The sequence below is a fragment of the Cannabis sativa genome, chromosome 5 (assembly GCF_029168945.1).
Source record: "Cannabis sativa cultivar Pink pepper isolate KNU-18-1 chromosome 5, ASM2916894v1, whole genome shotgun sequence".
NCBI lineage: Eukaryota > Viridiplantae > Streptophyta > Magnoliopsida > Rosales > Cannabaceae > Cannabis > Cannabis sativa.
In genome coordinates this window covers 11,930,389-11,955,343 of record NC_083605.1, presented here as the reverse complement: position 1 = coordinate 11,955,343, position 24,955 = coordinate 11,930,389, and the positions used below count along the sequence as shown (strand labels likewise).

The 24,955-nt window shown below is 32.8% G+C and overlaps 2 protein-coding genes across 2 annotated transcripts; one reads left to right on the top strand and one right to left on the bottom strand.

Moving 5' to 3' along the window:
* Positions 1-6,359: 6,359 nt before the first annotated feature.
* On the top strand, positions 6,360-8,267 carry LOC115715649 (transcription factor MYB17). Its single transcript, XM_030644310.2, has 3 exons — positions 6,360-6,518; positions 6,640-6,769; positions 7,455-8,267. Exons 1-3 carry the CDS (start codon positions 6,365-6,367, stop codon positions 8,104-8,106), a joined length of 936 nt encoding a protein of 311 aa, XP_030500170.2. The 5' UTR covers positions 6,360-6,364; the 3' UTR covers positions 8,107-8,267.
* Positions 8,268-8,336: 69 nt separating this feature from the next.
* Positions 8,337-10,692, bottom strand: LOC115717069 (remorin). Its single transcript, XM_030646007.2, has 5 exons — positions 10,245-10,692; positions 9,661-9,714; positions 9,465-9,552; positions 9,215-9,296; positions 8,337-8,712 (listed from the first exon to the last, which is right to left on the bottom strand). Exons 1-5 carry the CDS (start codon positions 10,465-10,467, stop codon positions 8,518-8,520), a joined length of 642 nt encoding a protein of 213 aa, XP_030501867.2. The 5' UTR covers positions 10,468-10,692; the 3' UTR covers positions 8,337-8,517.
* Between the last annotated feature and the right edge of the window lie 14,263 nt (positions 10,693-24,955).

Genomic DNA, 24,955 nt, shown 5'->3' with positions numbered 1-24,955 from the left:
TATCTTCTTTATTGGTAACTCTCCTTAGAGGTGGTGTTGAGATACCACTTCCACGTGTTATGTTGTGCAGGATTTGACACCTTACAGTCATCCCCTCTTACTTTCTGGTAAGATTTTTGTTTGGAGGTATGTTGTTGTAGGTGTATCCATATTGATTGTCCAGTAAGTCTATTTCTTTTGGAATAGGGATGCTTAGTTCTTTGAAGAACTGAGCAATTAGTAAGTTTGCCTTGGTTGTCAAGGCACAGTTGGGTAGTTGAGCGAGTGCATCGGCTATTGTGTCGCCTTTGGGGGCTTACCTTTAGTAAATCCTTTGAGCTGACTTAACAGCTCAGGTAGGCCATCTTCTTCTTGTATTGAGTTGTATATTCACCTAGGACATAGCCTACGACTAGTTGAGAGTCGTGATGCATGTCTAGGTGGTTAGCTAGCGCTTTGTGTGCTAGCCTAAGGCTAGCATTCGGAGCTTCATGTTCAGCATCATTGTCAGAAGTTTTGAAACTGATCTTGTTACCTCGTGCATCATTTGCCCACAGATGCCCTGGGGGTCATGCTTGCATCGGGCAGGTGGTTAATGTACCTCTTGGGTTCTTGCTCTCGCTTCTTCTCTGGCTCCTTTTTTTCTCCCAAACTTTGAGAGATATGCTTCTATGATTAGCCATGAAGCTGATGAGAGCTTGGCATTTGCTAGCCATGCTTGGTTGAGAGGTAGCCTTATATTGGCGTGATGCTTCAGGTCTCTGTAGAACCTACCGCAACTATTGATCAGTGTACACCTTTATAGGGTGTATTTGGAAGTATGTCCTTAGCTTTCTAGAAGCCGAGAGCAAGCTATGGGTCAGCTTCTCCATGAGTGGGTATCGACTTTCAGTGTCGACCAGTCTCTTGCTGATGTAGTATACAAGGTGTTGTACTCTTCCTTCTTCTCTTGTAAGCATGTTCGGTGACTGCTAGGTACACGCCTAGCTCTTCTTTGTTTAGGGGATTGGGTAACACAGGTGGCTGAGTCAATTGTTTCTTCAGCTCCTGGAATGCGGTTTCAAATTCCTTTGTCCACTTGAATTTTTTGTTGCCTCTGAGAATGTTGAAGAAGGGTACACATTTGTCTGTAGACTTGGACACAAATCTGCTTAGTGCAACAATGCGTCCTATTTTGTACTTCCTTGATGGTTGTGGGCCACTTCATGTCCAAAAGGGCTTGGATCTTTTCTGGGTTTAAGCTTCATGTTAAAGTTGCGAAGGATTTTGAAGCATTCGTCTAGGTCCTCTATATGTCCCCAACCCTTTTAGACTTGACAAGCTTGTTGTCCACATACACCTCCATGTTGCAGCCGATAGGATCATTGAACATTCTGTTCACAAGCCTCTGATATGTGGCCCCTGCATTCTTTAACCCTGAAGGGCATGACTTTGTAGCTATACAAGACTAAGTCTATCATGAAGCTTGTATGATCCTAATTTAGGGGATGCATCTTCTTTTTCTTAGCTTTTGACAAGGAAGAGTCGTAACAGTAACATTCAGATTGTTGGTCTCCTCTCAACATCCTACCCCTGCCTTGTTAGGAATTTCAGGAAGAGGTGGTAGATGGATGTTACCACCTTCAAGTCGTATAGGGCTTGTGACCAACCCATCATGGCATTGGAAGCCGAGGGAATGTCGATTACGACGAACTGCACCATCAGAGTTCTAGTAGTTGGATTTTTTCCAACAGTGAGGGGTAACTTGATATACCTGATGGGTGTGATGTCTTGGCCAAAAAGGTCATACATCACTTGACTGCAGGGTGCCAAGTCAGGGAGTTGGAGCCTCATTTTTTCATATGTTGATTTGAAAAGAATGTTGAAGGAGGCTCCATTGTCCACCAGGGGTGTTCATTGGATCACATCCAATGGATTTAGACCCATCCGATCCAATCCAATTATTTATTGGATATTGGATTTTGCCATCCGATCCAATCCAATTGAATTGAGTCATCCGATCCGATCTGATCCAATGGATGTATTGGATTAGATCGGTTCATCCATTGGATGCTTTAACTAGTTTTTTATTGGATTGGATTGGATCCATTGGATGGATCCAATGGATGAATCCAATCCATTTTAGCCACTATTTAGGCTGATTTCATTCAAAAGAAAAAAAAAATATATAAAAAAAAACATAATTTAAAGCCTAATAATCCAATAATAAACAATAGTTTAATCCAAATTCAACCTAATTTTCATAATCCCATAATAAAAATATAACAAAAATCTAACTTAATAAGCAAAAGTCTTAATAAACAAGTCCAATACATCAAATGCAAATATTATATAAAATATTAAATCAATGTGTGCAGGTGCACAGTAAAATCTATTAATAATTAATATATTTTTTTAAAACAAAATAATTAAATATATTAAATTATAAATATTAAATATGATTTGATGGACATTGGATGATATTGGATTGGATCGGATCGGTTATCCATTGGATCGGATGTCTCATCCAACATCCGATCTGATCCAATTGGATTTTAAAAATTTGCATCCGATTCGATCCAATTATGATTGGATATTTGATTCTATTGGATCGGTTGGGATTGAATTGAATGACTTTCTGCACACCCCTATTGTCCACCATGTATCTTGCTAAAGTCATTTGCTCGATTTATGTAGTAACGACTAGAGAGTTGTTGTGTGGGAAACTGACTTGGGCAGGATCTCCTTTTGAGAAAGAGATCGTGGGCTCTCCAAGCTTTGGTTGCTTAGAGTCTCATTCTTCGCCTACCTAGATGTCACTTTTGGGCTCGTGATAGGGTGTCCAAGCATAGCACTCCCTAGCTTTGCTAGTCTCCCCTGCAATATGGGATCTGCCAATGGTGGCCCCTAAGTGTCCTGCCACTGGAGGTTTGGGCAGAGTTGCTGGCACCTACCTGTGTGCCTGGCCAAAGATGGTAGCCAGCCTCCAAAGATGGAGGCCAACCTTTGGAGATGGAGGCCAGCTTTCAGAGATGGAGGCCAGCCTTCAGAGTGCCTGTTGCTGGCTTGCCCTACTGGGCAGGCTTGCCCTACTGTGGGAAACTGACTAGGGCAGGATCTCCTTTTGAGAAAGAGATCGTGGGCTCTCCAAGCTTTGGTTGCTTAGAGTCTCATTCTTCGCCTACCTAGATGTCGCTTTTGGGCTCGTGATAGAGTGTCCAAGCATAGCACTCCCTAGCTTTGCTAGTCTCGCCTGCAATATGGGATCTGCCAATGGTGGCCCCTAAGTGTCCTGCCACTGGAGGTTTGGGCAGAGTTGCTGGCACCTGCCAGTGTGCCTGGCCAAAGATGGTAGCCAGCCTCCAAAGATGGAGGCCAACCTTTGGAGATGGAGGCCAGCTTTCAGAGATGGAGGCCAGCCTTCAGAGTGCCTGTTGCTGGCTTGCCCTACTGGGATGTCTGGGCATGCTTTGCTTATAACCGGTTTGAGTTATTGGTTTTTATTCATTATATTATAGAAGCGGTTCTATTTTTATTTATAACTGAGACATCTACTTCTTGTAACTTTTTCAGTGACTTTTTAGGCGACGGTGACTTTTCCAGTAACTTTTCCAGCACCGATGAATTTTCCAGTGACTTTTTCGGCGTCAGTGACTTTTCTGGCGAAACTTATTATTACAAATTTTATTAAATTTATTTATTATTTTTTCTCATTATTTAAACTTTAATTATTTTTTAATCCTATATTTTTTTTGCATTATTTATTTATGTCATATAAAAGTAAACTCTACCCCATTTTCTCATATTTATGAAAAAACTTTTTTTTATTGTTTTCGTATTGTTTTTATAAAACACCGTTAAATGCAAAAAAATATTTATATATTTGAACGTAAAAGTATAAATTTTTTACTAAATATAATATTGTGTAAATTTTCAAAATTTTATCGATTAAATTTGAGTTTAAGTTAAGATAATAAATATATATAATTTCAAACTATAAGATATTAAATAAATATTATTGAAAATATAGGATACTGTATTTAAATAGAAAAATTGTAATAAATGGCCTTAAATCTCACACTGATGAAAGTTAATGTCCATTTTTGAAAAAAATGAAGTAAATGGCATTTTATAAATGTTAATACCTAAAATGCCCTTAGTTATATAGATGAAGCTCAACTCTATTTTTTTTCGATTTGTTCTACTGTTTGTGCAGTGAAAAAAAATTAATATACCACCAGCATAGTGAAAAAAATTAAACAAAAAACTTAATTTAATATTCCACAAGTTTTTTTTTTTTTTGTTCTTTCCTTTATGAAATACCAATGAACATAAAAGCAATATACCTCAACCAAATATAACTATACCTAATACTTAAACTAATATTTCATGTTTTTCCCTCTTTCGTTCATTATATACCATAGCACATTAAAACAATATACCACAATATTAAACTAATATATTTTCTTTCAATTTTTTTTTCTTAGTATATTATTACACATAAAAATAATATATCATAGTGCAAAATAACTATACCGAACACTAAACTATTATTCAATTCTTTTAATTTTATTTTTATTTCGTTCCTTCATGATATATAATATAACATACAAATACTATACCTTAGAGTAATATGAATATATCACAACAATTCTATAGTCAAATAAATATATAAAAAAAAACTTAAATAAACTTCCACAAGTTTTTTTTCTCTCTCGTTCATGATATACCATAGCAAATAGAAATAATATACCACTCTATTTATTAATTTATCATGGCACATAATAAAGATATACCGTACAAAATAAAAAAATACTAAAAACTTAAATTAATATTTAATAGTTTTTTTTTTCTTTCTATCCTTCACGATATACCATATCACATACAAAGTTACAAACGATATACCTTAGACCAATATGAATATACCATAAACTTAAACTAATATACTATATATTAAATGATTTTTTTTTCATGATATACAAGAGCATATAAAAACTATATTCTGTAATGATAAGCATAAATACTATAGTAAAAAATTAATATACTACCAGTATAGTAGAAAAGATATATATATACCAAAAACTTAATTTAGGTGGGGTTTGGTAACACTTTTTTAATCAGTTTTCTGTTTTTAAAAGTAGAAAAGTGAAAATATTTTTCAAAAACATGTTCTATAAAACTGTTTTTACTTTTCAATTTTATAATTAGAAATCAAAATTTTAAAAACAAAAAGAATCACTTTCAATATTTTTTTAAATAGTTTTTTTTCTTAATCAATCTTTTAGATTAGGACCAGACCCGGACCCAAATCCCCTCCCTACGGCCCTGGCGCTAAACCCGACTTTTGACTTGAACCCGAATCCGACCCCGGACCTAGACCCGACTTAAATAAAATCAAAAAATAAAAATAAAAATAAACTTTATAGAACACACTTTTGTTTTCTGTTTTTAAAATTGAAAAACAAAAGTGGTTACAGAACGCATTTTTGTTTTTCAAAAACAAATTTTTTAAAAACAAAAATTTTACTTTCATTTTGTGATTAAAAAATTAAAAAACAAAAGTGTTACCAAACGGCACCTTAATGTTCCACATGTTTTTTTTTTCTTTTTCTTTCCTTTATGATATACTAATGAACATAAAGACCATATTTCTTAGTGAAATATAACTCTACCTCAAACTTAATCTAATATTCCACATTTTTTAATTTCTGTCTTTCGTTCATTATATACCATAGCACATTAAAATAATATATTACAATCTTAAACTAATATACTACCTTTCAAATTTTTTTAATATACTATTGCACATAAAAACGATATATTATTGTGCAAAATAAATATACCAAATACTTAATTATTCAAGGTTATAATTATAATTTCATCATCAAATTTTTAACAGAATTGACATTTTGTTAATTTTTTATAAAAAGAAACATTTATTAACTTAATTGTTAGATTTAAGGTCATTTTGCATCTTAACCCATTTAAATAAAACATAAATTATGGTAGACACTCTACAAAAAATAATATATTAAAAAGTAAGGATCATATTTTTATTATTATTATTTTTTATTTTGTCTCACATTTTACATTACACTATAAATCAAATTTTTAATATTTTTTTATTCTACATCATTTCACTATTATATGTTTTTAATATATATTTTTTTTTTATTTAAAAAAAAAATATATAATATAGAGAATACTTTTATGATAATGAAGAGTGATATGTACATTTAGCAAGAAAATATAAAATTTTTATTAATTTAGCTAGTAGAATTAACTCCTCCATCCAGCGTAGCTATAATGGGACACGTCAATTTAATGCAAGGATTTCGTTCGTAGTACTAAAATTAAATATTATGTTTGTGTATAAATATATATAATGTGGTAGAGGTGTGGGAGTATGAATCTCAATGAGGTGAAGATGGGAAAGATAGCATGTTGTGACAAGAATGGAGTGAAGAAAGGGGCATGGACACCAGAGGAAGACCAAATCTTAGTCAACTACATCAAACGCCATGGTCATGGCACCTGGCGTTCTCTTCCTAAGCATGCTGGTCTCTCTTTTTTGTTTACATTTGTTATAGATGTTTTTAGTTCTTATAAATATAATATAATAAACTACTACTTGTATAGATAAAAGGTTAAGAAACAAACATTATCTGACTACTTGTTCAGGTTTACTTCGATGTGGAAAAAGTTGTCGGCTTCGATGGACAAATTATCTTCGTCCTGGTATTAAGCGTGGTCCCTTCTCTCAAGAAGAAGAGAGCACTATAATCCAACTTCATGCCATGTTTGGTAACAGGTAAAAAAAATAACGTTGTTCCAATCATTTTTTTATGCTTTCTTTTATATCTTTTGCTGCACATCCATATATGTATATATACTTTTTGTCTTTTTGAATATACACACAACAAAATTTCAAACCCACAGTAGTACACTGAGAAGGATCACTACTTTCAAGACTGCAAAATGACACTTTTTGCATACATATCAAAAGTTCCAAACCTTTTTACAAATGTTGGTTTTGGATGAAACCTTCTGAACACGATATGAGAGCTATATTCTTTGCGTAATCCTATCTAATCTGCACATATACAGATAGTTATTATATTTACTTTAATAAAGTTCAAGATTAGTGAGAAAAAAAAATAGCTAATATTTTGAGAGGGAATATTGTGGACATTGTCCCACATAGAATAAATAGTAGAATAATGAGTCATATATAAAAACATGAGCTACTTTACTTATAGTCAATTAATTTTGAGATGGAACCACATAATTCTCAACAACATGACACATTAATTTTTTATCTGCAATGCCAATAACAACACTTTCTACAATATATTCTGTAAAGGGTATTTTTTGTTTGTTTTGTTTTGTTTTTTAACATGGTCTCCTATCCTTGAATATATATTTGTTGTAAAATTGAGTTTTCATAAGCTGGTATTGATAATAAAGGACCTAAAATGATTCAATTTTGGCCTAAGGTGGGCTGTTATAGCATCTCAGATTCCAGGAAGAACAGACAATGAGATAAAGAACTATTGGAACACTCATTTGAAGAAGCGTGGCATTTGCTCGGCTGAAAACCTCCAACACAGCTTGCTCTTATGTCAATCTGATAATCCAAGCCATAACAAGGACCAAGTATCCCCTTTAACTCGCCACTCTATACAATGGGAGAGTGCTAGATTAGAAGCTGAGCTGAGACTTTCTATGGAATCATCACAACTTAGCTCATCGACTAATAAGATTGCAGATCACTTCCTACTCCTGTGGAATTCAGAGATTGGAAAATCATTTCGCCAGATCAAATCAAAACATGAAGACATGTACCGAAGCCATGTACCCGAAATAACTTCCACTGCGAAATTCGGGTCAAGTTCTTGTGTGCCTATACAAGCAGGAAACATAAACAACAATCACTCAAATAAAATGATTCAACAAGAAGAAGATGGCTATAAACCAAATACTGATTCCAACTCATCTAGCCTTTGTGAACTGTCTGATTTTACTAATACAGTTTCTGATATGCTGCTAGATTCCCCAGTTGGCTTTGATCTGGATTTCTTTCAAGGAAATGAAGATGGTTTTGCCATCTCCCTTGACAGATCACCTGATAACTCTCTTATGTTTTAGCTCATTATTAGGCTATCTTCAGTGTTAGATGTTTAAACTTAGAATATATATATATGTGTGTGTTTAGCCTTTAGGTTACTAAAAATGATACGAGAACTTCTAAACTTCTAATGTTTAGAAGTCATTTCAATGGAAGTTCTTTCTTGCTGTGTGTTTTAGTTTCACCATGAAATGAATGTAACAAAATCTAAATATTGAATATAATAACTTCATAAATTCAATAACTACAATAAAGATAAAACAAAACTTAATCTTTCACAATTAAATTACACTTTTTTGTTTGCCCTCCAAACGTCTATACACACAAATATAGAACTTATGCACACAAACTAATTTGAAACCAATATATCATCTGTTAAAACAACCACATCTGAATTATCCATAAGAAGAAGAAATCTGAGAATTAAAAAATTAGAAACAACCGAGGAGCTTCTTTGGAGCAGTTCCAGTGGCGCGGTATTTAGCTGCGGTTTCCTCTGCTTTGAGAAGATCTTCCCCGCGCTTTGCCTCAATGGTTGCTCTTTTCTCCTCTGCATCCTTGTGGATCAAAGCCATCTTGTTCTTCATTTTTTCCACATATTCTGCCTTTTTCTTCTCTAAATCCTCCTGTACATTATTCAAATAGAAAAAGATAAAAGGAAAAGGTTGTTTTTATAATCTCAATTTTGAATGTCAAATGCCAATGTTCTGTATTAATGTTTTCATTAATCTATGATACACTTTAGCACTCCAAGCTCTTTTAAAAGAGCATTTCTTTAAAATTATAAAGAATCATGTATAAAATGAATTTAAGAGCTCATTCAAATAGTTCTTTATTTTAGAAAAGCAAAATTGTTGCTCTTTACTTAGAGAAGCTTTAAAGTTTCTTTATTTTATTCATTTCTCTTTCTCTTTCTTTTTCTTAATTTAATTATTTTTTTGCTTTAATTAATAAAAAGTATAAGAAAATAAAGTATTTTAATAATTTAGAGAAAAGATAGAGTAGGTGTTGTATTGTATGCTGTAAAATTTCGATGTAAAATAGAGAAATTAAGTTTTAATAATGTATTTTAAGAGATAGAGTCGACACAAGTTTATAAATGACAGAATGAATTGAAATGTTTGATACCTCAAGCTTCTTCAACTGAGCCTCCAAAGATGCTTTTTTGCTATTTTCCCATGCTCCAATGGAAGACAACTTCTTTTGAGCTCTGCTCAACATCATAAAAAATAAATTAAGTAACAAGGTATCAGCCAATTTGAAATCAGATTTGCCATTAGTCAAGTTCGTGAACCAGAGCAACCAAAAGTAAAGTAATCATTAACACTTAATAGTAAAAGTTACTAAGAGAGAAAAACAATCTTAATAAAACTCTTACTTGTTCTCTGCCTTAGACTTTTCACTCTCTTCCCATGCCTTGATAAGAGACATCCTTTTTTCTGTAGCAACCCTTGCAAGCACAGCATCTTTAAAAGAAAATTAGAGTAAAAGTTAATATCAAAAGAGTTATATTATTCCTACTAAATTTACAAAATTGAATTGATAAAGGAAATTGAAATATAAGTTTACTTTACCTCTGTTGACAGAACCCTCACTACTACTTTTCTCTATACCAGAATCAGATGCCTCTGTTAAGAATATGTAACAATTTAGATTAATTTAAAAGGGGAGAACAAATTTTTATGGTTTTAACTATTATAACATATTTATATATATGCATGCCTCTCTAGCAAAATTTTAACCTGTAATTTGCCTAGCTTTGCTTTTTCAAGGATTTCAAAATTAAAATCAATTTTACTAATAATAGTATTAATTTGATTTCAAAAATCTAGTCATCTATGACCAAAAAAAGAGGGGTTGATAAATATTATACAATACGATCAAAATAAAAGGTTCCTGATTCTGATATTTATAAAACAAATACAATATAATTTAGCTACAAATTTAATATAGTTTTATGATTTTGTATGTAGGTAACCAAAGCAACCAACTTAGATAATATAATACTTTTGCCAACTAAAACAATTTTTTCCTTTCTAAAAAAGGAAAAAAAAAAAGAGAAAAAGAGAGCAATTTTCCTTTCTTTTCTTTTCTTTCCAGCCAAACAGAACAGACAACAAACATATAAGAAAGTAAGAGTTGAAGTTAGAAGAATTACTAGTCTCTATACTGTCAACAACAACAAGAGCTTTGGAATCATCAGGCTTGTCCTCAGAAGAAGGTGGTGGAATCACAGCTTTCTCCTGGGTTTCATCTTTGGGAGCTTCTTCAGTGGTGGCCTTCTCTTCCGGTACTGGAGCCGGAGCCGGAGCCGGAACTGTAGCTGGTGGAGGCTGCGACGGAGATTCTGATTCAATCTTCTTGGCCTCTTCCTCTGCCATAACGTGTCTTAGAAAAAGCTAATAGAGAAAAATGGAAGAAAAGAAAGTCCTTTGAACTTATCAAAAATAAATAAATAAAATAAAAAGGTAGTGATAATAATAAGAAGAATAAAAATTTCAATAAATTCCAAAGCAAAGAAAGAAAGAGTAAATTGAAGAGAGAGAGAGAGAGTTGGTTGGGATATTATAGTTGAAGTGAAGAAGATAACTGTTATTTGAAACAAAAACTTGGGTGATCTAGCTGGATAGTTGGTACAAGTAAGCCAACCTTGAATTGCCACGCTGTATGGGCCCCACATTTGATCATTTATATTTATATATTTATTGTTGGAATTATATAATAAATTAATAAATAAAAGGTTATTTATAGAAACTTTATGCCTGTAATTACCTTCTTTTGTTATGATGATACGGCTAATAATTAATAGCGATTTTTGGACTATTGTTTCTTCTTTTGTTGTATTGGATTTGCTTTGTTGTTACACCTAAGGTGGTTTGGATTTGGGCCTTTGTTAAAATCAAGATGAAATGCTCCAGTTTTTTTACACTATTACTTCAAAGGTTACCGATGGAATGATTTTTATTTGTTTTACTCGTTTGGTTTTTTAATTTAGCTTTTAAATATTATACAATGTATAATTTAAGATTCGAACCAAAACTTTTTATACACACTACTTTTTTATGATCACTTGAGCTAACTAGCTTGAAAAGTCTGTTTCACTTAGATACAAAATATCCCATAGCTTAAATTTTGGAGAATGAGTGTACAGTTTAGTTATCAAAATAATAATTGTAATTTGTATTGGTAATTTTTTTAATAAAATTTTAAAATGAATTAAGTTATACACAGAGCTAGTCCTGGGCAGTTGAGTTATTACAAGGCTCTCTTTTCTAAGGTTAATTTTTTAGAAAAAAAAATAATAATAAAGGTCTATTTTTTTTATAAATACATAAATAAAAAATTTATAAAAAAAAATTTAACATCTTTAAAAAAAATAATAGAATTGTAGTTTTAATGTACATATATTTTTCTTTTTTTTGTAAAGGATTTAATTTTAAATTTTTATACAACATTTTAAGCTGGTCCTCAGGATATAATTTATAATTAAAATAAATAATATTTTTATAATAATATTTTTAAAAGATGTCATATCAATCAAATATTTTTAAAATAAAAATATTAAAAATAATATGAAAAAAAATATATATTATATTTTTAGATAATATTAAAATTTTAAACATCTTTAAAAATACTACTATTGCAGTTTCCAACAAAAAAAAAATTACTACTATTGCAAATTCTTTGATATATACGTGGTTGATAATTGAATAGATATATTAGCTAAATAACAAAACTAACTATGATTTATAGCTCACTCAATGTAATATAATAGAAATTTTTTAAAAAGTAATAAAGGCAAGGATTATATGAAAGCCACGTACAACCTTTCTCTCGAATACAAAAATAAATGAATAAGCAAAAGACAGCTCAGATTCGGTCACAAACTAACCACAAACAGAGAAAGCAATGGTTTTGATTTGAGCTGAGTTAAACGACGACGTATTATTGATAGAGTAGATTTTTGAATCATTATGAAAAGATGTCTCTCGGGGATTCTTCAGTTTCGTGTGGATGAAGGAATCTTTGTGTGGGAGCCACGCTCAAAAACGACTCTTTTTTTATTATAGCATTATTATTTAATTTACCTTGACAACCTCAAAGCCACATCTCTCGTGAATTCTTATATTTTATACTTAATTAACTATTTTTTATAATATATATTGTAGTTGACAAAATATTTTTTCTTTTATGGTAAGATTCTCGTACATTCATAACCGATCTCTTACCTTGTTTATTCGGTTTGTAAATGAAGCTTTAGCGGCTAAATCTTTTTTTTTTTTTTTTGAAAAATTTTATAATCTTTATTAATTGCAATCCACAGTGATTACATGATTAAAATCTGGAGTAACATCCCTACTACTGATAACACGATCAACAACTAAATAAGATGCTCGAGCTAAGAAATGAGCAACACTATTTGCAGAACGTCTAAAAAAATTGGGATAAACATCTCGCAAGTTATTTAACAGCATCTTACAATCAGAAATAATACTCCAAAAGTATGAAACCATAGGAGTATAGCTACGTAATCCTTGCACCGCAGTAAGACTATTAGTTTCAATGACAACCTTCCTCCAATATTTCTGTTTAACCCAACTCAGTACCTCCTTAACACCCAAAGCTTCCACCATTTCGAGTTGCCACACCCCTGACCGACAGCAGGTAAAAACTTCCACCAATGCGTCAGTTTTATCCCTAATCACCCCTGCAAAGCTGTAAGTTACAGTTCCTGAAAAAATGGTAGCATCTACATTAATCTTCAAGGTGTTTTCAGCTGGTTTGGCCCAAGTCTCAGAACCAACGACATCAGTAAGGAATTCAGCTGTAGGATTAAATGTTGAATCATGAGCCCGAGTCCAATCTGCGAGTAAAGCTTGAGCTAAGTGAGCAACACTCGCAATAGTAGGGGACTTATCAGACCATACTAGCTCATTTGGATGTTTTCAAATTGCCCAACATGTCATTGCGATCAACCTCCTTTTCTCCCCATCCGCCTGCTGTAGAACCATAGAAAACCAGTTGGCAAAAGAACCAACAGTCGTCAAATTAACACCAGCAGCCAACTGTTGCCAACACGCTTTGGAAAAAGAGCAATCCACCAAGCAAGAAGTCTAGAACGAAGTCTGGATTTCGTAGGCAGACAGTTAGTGGCAGCACGCCATAACAAGTCTTTCACTTTCGGAGGAACACTTAGCTTCCAAAGAGTATTCTAAAAGACAAAATTATCATCATGTGCACCCAACTCTTTGCTCAATTGTAAGAACTTATAAACTGGTTTTATTGAGAAATGGCCCGAGCTCTCCCAACTCTAATACCAAACATCACATAAACGACTTGAAGACAAGGAAATACTAAGAATCAAGTTAGCATCCCTTTCATTAAACATATCATGCACCAAGTCAACATCCCAAGTCAACGTATCAGTTTCCATAAGAGCTTTAACATTTTGATCAATAAGAGCAGGATTATTCGAAGTTACTCTTGGATTATCTTCATTCGGCAGCCACGGATCCAACTCTATATTAATTCGAGAACCATCACCAACTCTGCATCTCTCCCCTTTTCAAACAATCTCTTAAGTTTCATAAATACTTCGCCACACGAAACTTGGATTGCTCCCCAACTCAACATTTAAAAAGGTACCATTACGGTAGTACCTAGCTTTAAAAATCTTGCTGACAAGTGAGTCCGGACAACTAAACAATCTCCATCCTTGTTTACAAAGCAAACTCAAGTTAAAAGTCATGCAAGTTGTGAAATCTCATACTGTTGGGTTTTGTGCCCTAAATAAAACCCATTACAATCTGATTAGTTATCAATTTAGAATTTTAAAGTGAATTATGATTACATGTATGTTACATGTTTATGGTTTAATATATATGTATACTTGATATATGCACAAAATCAGTTAAATCCAGAACATATAGTTATTCACAATTACAGTATTGTCAATACAGTGGAATGTGATTGTGATTATATGATTCAAAAGATTTGGTCCCTGTTCATCAGTGTTTTGGATTTACACTGATGTGATAATCAGCGATGAAGTATACTTACACTTGGAGTAAGTGTTATGTTATTTCCAGAACATTGGCAAAGTATACTAGTTTCGAATGTATGGAGTATACATTGGACTGGACCGATATTGAACTTGGTCAAAGATATTGTAAACTTACCGTTGTATCTTTCCAAGTCAATGTCAGAAGTTGATCTTAGATTAAAAGAATCTAAATCCTGATATGCTTAGGCTCAATCTCAGGAGTGCTATTCATGTTCTTTGATTTATTAGTTAAGCCTACCTTTTAGGACAGGATGATACGTATATTTTGGGAACATGATAGCATAACTAAGTGGGAGTGCTGAACATAAATATGGAAATCTATAGCTTCTACTGTATAGAAGTAAAGTGATGATTCCTTTTGAGCTTAGTTAAATAGAAGTAAATGGATGAGCTCTTGTTTCAGTGACTGTATATTAGATCACTAAAACATCATTTACAGGTAACTAAGTGTTCGAAGGGGCAAAATACATTGAGGGTTGTGAACGGTAAATTGGTCCCATCTCGATGTAAATCATCTATATAGAGGATCTCTAAATCACATTAAGATTATAACAATGGTTAAATGAGATAGCATATTGATATCGTGAAACATATGATATGCTCTATATAAGTCTGAGAGTGCAATTCCAAGTTCTAAGAGTGGATTCAACAAGGAATTAATAAGTTAGGGATTTACTTGGTAAATCGGTTCAACTTATTGGAAGCTCAGCATATAGATCCATGGTCCCCATTCTAGTTGAGACTGTACTGTTTGTAAGACTCTATAATTGATTTATGATTAATCAATTATAATTCTAAAAGTTAGACTATGTCTAATTTGTGAATTCTCACAGTTTAAGGATGAAATTGTAAATAAAAGGGTTTCTAGGTTTAATTATTAATTAAGAGACTTTGCATGTCTAATTAATAATTATTTTAAATGGCAATATTATTTAATAATCTATTTTAGTTATTAAATAATTAGTTTTGGCATTTAAAAGGTTAGAATTGGAAAAATGGCATTTCTGGAGAAATAGAAATAAAATTGAGGAAACTGCAAAATTCCAGTGAGGCCCATACACACCATGGCCGGCCACCCTTTGCTTGTTTCCCAATTATTATTTTCAATTTAAATTGTCATGTAATTGCTAATCAAAGCCTAGCCTAAATAGGAAAGTGGTGGATCACACTAAATAAGGCAGTTATTCAATTACACAGTAAAAGAGGAAACTGTTTATTTGGAAAGTTGTGCTCTTCCCTTTTCCTATTTATAGCCGCCCCCTCTCTCTACTCTTGGAATGCTTTTGCATGGGCTTGTGTGTGCAATCACTATACACGAAATCAAGAGAGAAAAACAAGAGAGAATTTCGAAAATCCTAGTGAGAGAGAAGTGCCCACACACATCACTCAGTACCTCATCATAGTTTGGAAGACTGTGAAGGATCACATCCAACTGAAGAATTTTCGGGCTCAGATCTTGATTATACTCTGCTACAGACAGGAATCAAGGGTGAGAGATCTGAGTGGAAGGAGACACTTAATTCCGCTACCATCAATGTAAGTTATTCTTAACTTTTATGTGTTTAGTTCATCGTTTTAGAAGTTCATTTTTAGGTTGTTAAATCAACATACTTGTGAGTAGATCTAAGTTCATGGTAAAATATATTTCCAATACATACCACCTTTAGACTTATGTACCGTCAATCTATCCCACTTTTTCCAATGGATTTCTTTGTTGTTATTCGACGAACGCCACCAAAACTTACACATCAACTGCTCCATCTCATTGCATAACTAGGAAGAGATTGAACCACAGTTTTTATTAGCAACTCCTTTCCTGCTCTAGAAAGTAATGTTTCTTCCTAACCTTGAATCCTTTTACGCATTTTATCCTTCAAGAACCCAAGTAAGGCCATTTTATTACGACCCACAATATTTGGCAAACCCAAATATGTGCTATCATCACCTGCCTCATTCACTCCCAACATAGAACACAGATGTTGCCTCACCTCATTGACAATATTAACACTGAAAAATATAGAGGACTTTTGTAGATTGACTTGTTTTCCTAAGGCCTTTTGAAAGATATTTAATATTTCTATCATGTTAATAGCACTATCCTCAGAGGCTTTACAGAACACATAACAGTCATCATGAAAGAACATGTGAGATAACACAGGAGCCCCTCGAGCAACCTTGCACCCTCGAATCTTCCCCAACCGTTCATAGTCTCTTATCAAAGTTGAGAATCCTTCTGGACGTAGAAGGAAAAGATAGGGTGAAAGGAGATCTCCCTGTCGAAGACCTCCTGTAAGAATTATAGGCCCAATTTAATGACACCCCCTATGTGATTGTGTAGGAGACAAAACTCACACTGCATTAACAACTTCACCACATGCTCATCAAATCCCAATCTCCTCAACATAGCCTGTAAAAAGCCCCACTCCACCCGATCATAAGCCTTGCTCATGTCCAATTTAAGTGCCATAAACCCTTCCCTCCCCATTTGCTTCATTTTCAAATAATGCATCACCTCGAAAGAGATTAAGACATTATCAGTTATCAGTCTTTCGGGTAAGAAGGCGCTTTGAGTTTTAGAAATAACACTAGGAAGAACAACTTTCAACCGATTGGCCAGCACCTTAGAAACAATTTTATAAGCCACATTACACAAAGAAATTGGTCTTAGATCACTCATGCTTTCGGGTTTAGACTTTTTCGGAATAAGCACAATATTCGTTTCTTTTAAATGATCAGGAAATTCACCAAAAGTAAAGAAGTGTTGAACTAATCGAATGATATCCTTACTAACGATATCCCAGAACTTCTGATAAAATCCAGGATTAAAGCCATCAGGACTAGGAGATTTATCAGGATGCATTTGAAAGAGTGCTTTCCGAACCTCCTCAATGTCAACCGGAATAGTAAGAGACTGATTCATAGAAGTCGATACCCAATTATGCACACAAGCCGTAACCCTACCCCAATCAATCTGAAGCTGTGAGCAACTCTCTAAAAATAATCTTCAACGACACCCGGTAAGCCATTTTCCCAATCCACCCAAATCCCACTTCTATTTTTAAGAGACAAAATCTGATTATTTTTCCTCCTAGTAGTCGCACAAGCATGAAAGTACTTAGTGTTTTCGTCACCAGATTGCAACCACAATTGTTTGGATTTCTGTTTCCAGAAGACCTCCTTCTGGGCGAGGACTTTGAATAAACGATTTTGAGCCTCCTTGTACCTGTTAACCGAATCAACATCCCTTCTATTTTTCAAAAGCTTAAGAATTTTATGACAACTATTTATTCGCTGCTTGAAATTACTAGTGATATCCTTCCCCCATTCGGCTAAAGCAATACTACAACATTTGATTTTTGAGCTCAAAGAATTTGACTCATGAACATCCCAATTATCATGCACAATTTGGCGACACATAAGCTCACACAACCAAGCATTTTCAAACCAAAATTTCCTTAATCTAACCACTTTCTGAATAAATTAAGATTCAACAAAATAGGACAATGATCAGAAGCAAAAATTTCTAAATTTTCTAACCTTGCATCCGGAAAAAGATCGTTCCAACCATGCGTGACGAGAGCTCTATCCAAACAGACTTCAATCCATATCAATAAGACTGCAATCTGAAACCACATCTTGAAATCCCTGAATTAACGAGCTTGGATAAGTTTGACCGCCTCTCTTGTCACTATGATGAAGGACATTATTCCAATCTCCCATTAAACACCAAGGAAGAATCGATTCCCCAGCAAGCTGCCGAATAAGTATCTAAGAATTCCCACCCAAACTCCTCTAAGGTTCACCATAGAAGCCAGTCACACGAAACAAAGGGTATCCGTCAAGCTTCAACTCCAAATCAATGTGATTATTACTAAAGCTAAGAAGTTTGCCATCATCTTGATTTTTCTACAACATTGCAAGACCTCCACTATGTCCACGGGCCTCAACAACAAAACTTCCATCATAGCCCAATAAAGCTCTAACACAATCAACTTTTTCTTTCTTGCAAATTTTCTCACACAAAAAAATTAAATTGGGTCTCTTTTAAAAAACTATTTCTTTAAGGAATTGAACAACCCGGGGGTTCCCAAGCCCACGACAATTCCAACTCAACAAATTCATAACTCTCAACAAAAATCACACCACTCAGAACTAACCACACCACTCAACAGCAAAAATTACACACCACTCAACAGCAAAAATCACATACTAAACATGTCAAAACGACAAGACAACTTTTACAATAATAAATCAAGGTATTTTTTTTTAATAAAACCAAAATAAAATTTAAATATTTAAAAAAGCAAAACCTATAATAATATAAACCCTCAAATCTTCCAAACCGAACTCTCTCATTCAAATTTTCTTCATCGTCTTCCCCTTTTTTAATCTAATTAATTTCATGAATCCTCCTTTCTTCTACGTCTCAAAATTTCCATCTTTATATTTTATTAATTTGTTTCTTAGAAGAAACACTTTACTAATAAAATCCGAACAAGATCTAACGCTCTGGGAAAATAATCAGATCAAAACAAGAGAGTTCTCTGCCTACAACTAAAACTAAGGTGATCACCAATACGATATAGCAGTACGTTATATATATATATATATAAGAAGAGTTCTCTGCCCACTTTTCTTAATTTTTTTCAATATATCAGAAATCATAAAAATCCTAACATCGGCTATTTCCAAATAGGAGTAAATAAAAAATCGAAACAAAAAAAACGTTGACGGATCGAAACAAACTAAATTCTAAGGAAAGAGATGATAAGACATTAAGTTGACACTAAAGATAAAAGGGAGCTAGGAATACATGTAATCGTGTTTGATTATTATTATGTGTGTTAATGTTAATCGCGGCTAAATCTTTTTTGATTATTGTTTTACTTATACTTAACTCTCCAAGTTCAAATTTTAGAAATGAAATCAAAGTGCTTGCAAATTTAAGGTGTCATCCGATTAACTGCCACTAAACTACTTATGTATACACTCTTATACATGTTAGCATGTTTATATTAGTACACCTAATATTTTTATTTCAAAATTTATTTTAAAATTAAATTAAAATAAAAAATAAAATAATTTTAAAATAAAAAAAATATTATAAATTTTGAAATAATTTTTTTTTATAATTTTTAGACAATAATGTTACATGTACTAATATAAACGTACCACATGTACAAGAATGTATACATAAACAGTCCATGTTGGCAGTTAACTGTGAAAAATAGATGACACCTTATAAATTTGCTAATAGTTCAACAGTTTGGAAGGTTTTACCACCAAAATTTGAGCTTTGAAAGTTAACTGCAAGTGAATTGATAGTTAAGAGAGTTTTGCCGTAGATAACTATTAAAATACATGTCACTTCTCATAATATTGCTTAATATTTTTCTTTTTATTATCTTTCGGCAATAAAATAAATTAAGAATGATATTAGTCATTATTTGTATTAGGGTTGTTCATTCGATTCAATTCGTATTTTTTTGGTCAAATAACATCCAATCTGTACTAAGTATGAATTTTATAATTTGGATTCAATCTGATCCGCATAGCAGTTTAAATTCAATCTGCAATAATACGGGGATCAGTTATTTTAGATCGATTACTTTTTTTTAATAACAAATTATTTAATATTTTATTAAAATGGAAAAAAATAGAAAAAAAAAATCATTATTGTTTCTTCATCTCCAATAATAATCTCTACTAATATACATATATGCCAGTATATAATATGTTCTCATCTCAAATAAAAAAAAAATCAATCATTACAATATATATTTAGATTTCCTAGAATATATATGTATCTATTACTAAAATAAATAAGCTAGTGTATATATATATATATAAATTTATGTGTATGTTTTAGGTGAATAAATAAAATACACTAACTCAATATATTACTAAAAACAATTAAAAAGTTAGAAATTTGTGTCTTTTATTTAATATTACTAGAAAATTAATATATATTATATATTATATATTATAACTTTTTAAATAATTAATCTAATTCGCTCAAGTATGAATTTTAAATTTTTCAATCTAATCTAATCCGCGCAAGTGTGAATATCTACATTTTGCGGATTACATTAGATTGTGTGAATTAACTTAGATCAGATACTTTGTGAACAATCAAAGACGGACCCACTAGTACCTTAATATGGGGGCTATAGCCCCTACTAACAAAAATATTATCTTTTAAAAAGTTAAATATAATATTTTTAGTTTGATAATTATAGACTAAGATAGTAGAAAAACCGAAAAAAAAAAAATTAAATAAATCTAGTAAAGAGTAATTATAATGTATATGTAAATATTCTTTAATGAAATAAGCCCCACAAAGTAAAAATTCTGGATCCATCACTGTGAATAACCCTAATTTATAATTGTATTCAATTTAATATCAATTTCATACATTTTAATTTTAAAAAAAATTATAGTACACTTTTAAAAAGGCGTGTTCTATTACATCATTTATCTATTTCAATATAATTTTTTTTTTTTTTATAATTGTATACGTTATAGTACTATTGTCAATTTTCAAAAAAAAAAAATTGAAATAGTTTACAATTTTAAAAATAAAAGTTTTAAATATTTTACAATACATGTAACTAATTTTTCTTACAGGTATAGTAAATAACTATTTGACCCTTATCTTTAGCAGTATAAATACTCAAAAAAATTATAAAATTTATAACATATATGATTAAGAAAAATTGAACTAAAAAATTTCATTTGATGTCGAAAGAGAATGTATTGTAAACTTAGGGCCCACTTGTTTGCATCAAAATTCAAAGGTCTAGATTTAAAAAAAATAATAAAAATACAACTCGTACCCTTTAATTTAATAAGTAATATGAAAGATGTGAGTATTTCCACCACTTTTTTTTACTCTATTCTTTAAAATACTATATAACAAAATTTTATTTTACCTTTTCTTTTTTACATTACATCATACATCAACTTTTCTATATTTTTCTCTACATGATTAAAATATTATATATTTACATATATTTCATTAATTAAAACAAAAAAAAAATAACAAAAAGATATAAAAAAAATAATTAAAAGAATGAGAGAGAGAGAAAAATGAAATAATATATAATATGTTTACCTCACTACCAGCTAGTGTTCTAATTAAGTTTGTGCATGTCGTGCTGACTCGATTCATATTTTTTTTTTTTTTAAAAAAAAACGGGTTGTGTCGTGTTGTGCCACAGAAAAATATGGATCGTGTCATGTATTGCATATTTTTAAAGGGTAGGCCCGGCACGACCTGCAGGCCTGATATTTTTTTGTCGTGCTCAGATTCATGACGTACATTGCTTGTGTGGACCTATATTTCTTAAACAGGCTAGTCTGTTTTTATATCAAACTTAAATTTGTATTTTACTTTTTCATATTTTTTTAACAATTACTAAATTATATATATTTTAAAATTTTAGTTATATACATATAACTTCTAGATAATATTTGATAAATAATCATACAAAAAAATTATTAACATCATTGAATTTGAGTATTTACTTATAAATACTCAAATTTTTATATTTTACCCTATAAATAAATTAATATAATCTTAGTTTTCATGTTTTAATAGTTTTAATTATAAAATTATAATATTTAACATTAGATTTTAGTTTTATTATTATTTTAACTTATTTATAATTGATGAATTCATATCTTATTAGTATTAATAATAATAAATTATAAGTTTTTTAATACGTCGTGTCGTGCTTCTCGGGCTTGTCATGTGTCGTGTTTTTCAGAGTAGTCTATTCATGCTTACATGTCGTGACTTTCGTGCTTCTCGTGTCGTGTCGTGCTTAAGGACATATTTTTCGTGTTGTATCATGCCACTTTGTAGTCTCGTGTCGTGTCGTGCCCAAGCTTGTATTTTTTTTGTGCTTAATCATGCTCGTGCCTTCTGGACTTGTACCGGTTACATGTTGTGTCAAAGTGTAACGCCCTAATGCTAAGGCACGCTACAGTGCTTTTTCAATAATTATGCAATCTTTGCTAATCAAAGAAATTTCTCGAAAAACGTGTCAAATTAAAACTTTTGCATTAAATACTAAACTTTGTAATTTAATAAAATATTTACAAGTGCCGGGATCCCGATTTTTAAAACTTTACAAACTTTACTTTTCAAGCATACAATCCAAAATATACAGATTTACAGGTCGCACAGCGACTTTCAAAATACAACTCCCAGATGTCCCGAGACCGAACACCTGTGTCGCGGCGCTTGACATGTACAATCTCACCCGAGCTCAGGTTCACTCCTGTTCAGCCTTCGCCTTTCCTTTACCTACACATGGAAGCAGAAACTGTGAGTCAACAGACTCAGTAAGAAATGCATATAACATATCATATAATTTCCGACCTGTAAATAGGCGCCCATACACCTATTTACAGAGCTTAACAGATGAGTATGAACGTTCAATACCAGGGTACAACCACTATACCACATACACATCGTACCTCGCTGTACGAGTGTTGGTAGGGTTTATCTCGATCACTGAGTAACACTGAGTGATGTACCACACACCTTAGCATTTTCCTATGCTTGTGTTGGTATCACTGTATCGTACTCAAATCAACAACAATCACTGTACCAATACACTCTATAACTTAATCATACAAGTGTTGGTAGTGTTTAACATAATTCAAGCATGCATATATAAACACATATACACACATTCAGATAATCACATCATACATTATACACAGTTCTTACTGTTTTAATTCAAGTGTCTTTGGCCGTCGACCTGAACGGAATTCACGTGCTAGATGGATGCCCTAATCACAATAACGGTAATACAGATGAGTGACTCGCTAAATCACTTTCCGGGACTTAAAACTTGAAACTAAAAGTTTCCCTATCGATAAACCTCATGGCAATACCCTAAATATCTCAAAATTGGCCAAAACTAGGGTTCTGGAGAATCCCCCAACAGGTCAACCGGTTCCCCAACCGCATCCCTAAGCTGGGTCACCAACCGGTCGACCGGTTGGTACAGACCACCCAGAACCGGAATTCCGGTTCATCTGCTGGGAACCAAAAAAATTATCCCCCTTAATTCAATTCAATCCCAAACTTTACCAAACTCTCCAGTATACCTAAACAATGCATACACAATGATTTCCAGGCAGTAATTCACAGAATAAACCATTACAACTCAAGTTGCCATTAATGAGTAAAGCTTTGAACTTTAAACCTAAAATTGCATAAAAACCATCTACACCATTAAAACCAGCAGCTAGAACTTAGAATCAACTCAACTAAACCCTAAAATTCGAACCTTAAACACCTTGAAACCTAACAGCCACTTACTCCCAAAATCACATGCTCAAACTAAGAAAAAAGCTCAAAATTAACATAAGCAAGAGTTCTAGGGCTTACCTTAGATAAAACCACTTTGAATCCTAGCTTAGATTCAAGGAAATGGAAGAAAAAATTCAGGTTTGATCCTTGGTTTGCCTCAGCCGAATAGAAAGAGAGAGAGAGTTCAAGAGGAAATGCTTTCTTCTAATTTCTTTTCTTTGATTTTCCAAATTGGGAAAAGGATTAACTAACCCTTGGATGAAATTATCCTTGCTAGGTGTCAATCAACCAAAAAGCCACCTATCTCTTATCCCTTTCAAATGACAAAAATGCCCTTAGACTTAAACTAAGGTATTTCTTTGAAACTAGGGGTAAAATGGTCAATTTCCATAACCCCGCTCAATCCCGATAATTTATTTCCTCTAAAATATTCCCCACTATGAAATAGGGTTCTAAACTTACTCATGTGATTATCTAGCCATCCATCGCATTTTCCGTTGTCGCCGAGCAAAAATTACAAAATTAACATATTTCACATATAAGCTAAATAATACCCCTAGAGTTTAATAAAATCTCCGGAATTGAGAAATTATAACTCTAACATTTATTTCTAAATATTGGGGTCCACAAATAAATTAATTCACAAATAATAATAAAATAATAAAAATTAGTGCTAATTGCCTTTTCTAATCCACATTACTAGAGCGGTCATTACAATTATCCCCCCGTTAATAGGATTTCGTCCCCGAAATCTAACCTGAATAGCTCTGGATGTTGAGTCCTCATATCTGACTCCAATTCCCAGGTGGCTTCTTCCACCTTACTGTTCCTCCAGAGCACCTTAACTAGTGCAATAGTCTTGTTGCGAAGAACTTTTTCTTTTCTATCCAGAATCTGAACAGGTTGCTCTTCATAGGATAAGTCTGGTTGTAGTTCAAGGGCTTCATAACTCAAGACATGAGTCGGGTCTGACACGTATTTCCTTAACATAGAGATGTGAAATACGTCATGAACAGCTGATAATGCTGGTGGTAAGGCTAGCCGATACGCTACCTGCCCGACCTTCTCGAGTATCTGAAATGGCCCAATGAACCTAGGGCTTAACTTACCCTTCTTCCCGAAGCGCCGAATACCCTTCATGGGTGAAACTCGCAGGAAAACATGTTCCCCTGTCTGAAATGTGACATCTCTGCGCTTCGGATCAGCATAACTTTTCTGCCTGCTTTGAGAAGCAAGCATCCGAGCCTTAATCTTATCAATAGCTTCATTGGTCTTTTGCACCAACTCTGGACCCAGGTACTTCCTTTCTCCTGTCTCGTCCCAATGAATAGGAGAACGACATTTTCTACCGTATAACATCTCATAGGGAGCCATCCCTATTGTACTTTGGTAGCTGTTGTTGTAGGAGAATTCAATTAAAGGCAAGTACTTACTCCATGAACCCTCAAAGTCCATAACACAGGCTCGCAGTAGGTCT

Bases quoted from the DNA above. Each gene is read 5' to 3' on its own strand.
- LOC115715649 (XM_030644310.2), top strand. From the start codon at position 6,365: ATGAATCTCAATGAGGTGAAGATGGGAAAGATAGCATGTTGTGACAAG. The intron at 6,519-6,639 runs GTCTCTCTTTTT...CTACTTGTTCAG, and splicing joins TTCTCTTCCTAAGCATGCTG to GTTTACTTCGATGTGGAAAA. The intron at 6,770-7,454 runs GTAAAAAAAATA...TTTTGGCCTAAG, and splicing joins CATGCCATGTTTGGTAACAG to GTGGGCTGTTATAGCATCTC.
- LOC115717069 (XM_030646007.2), bottom strand. From the start codon at position 10,467: ATGGCAGAGGAAGAGGCCAAGAAGATTGAATCAGAATCTCCGTCGCAG. The intron at 9,297-9,464 runs GTAAGAGTTTTA...GATGTTGAGCAG, and splicing joins AAGTCTAAGGCAGAGAACAA to AGCTCAAAAGAAGTTGTCTT. The intron at 8,713-9,214 runs GTATCAAACATT...AATAATGTACAG, and splicing joins CTCAGTTGAAGAAGCTTGAG to GAGGATTTAGAGAAGAAAAA.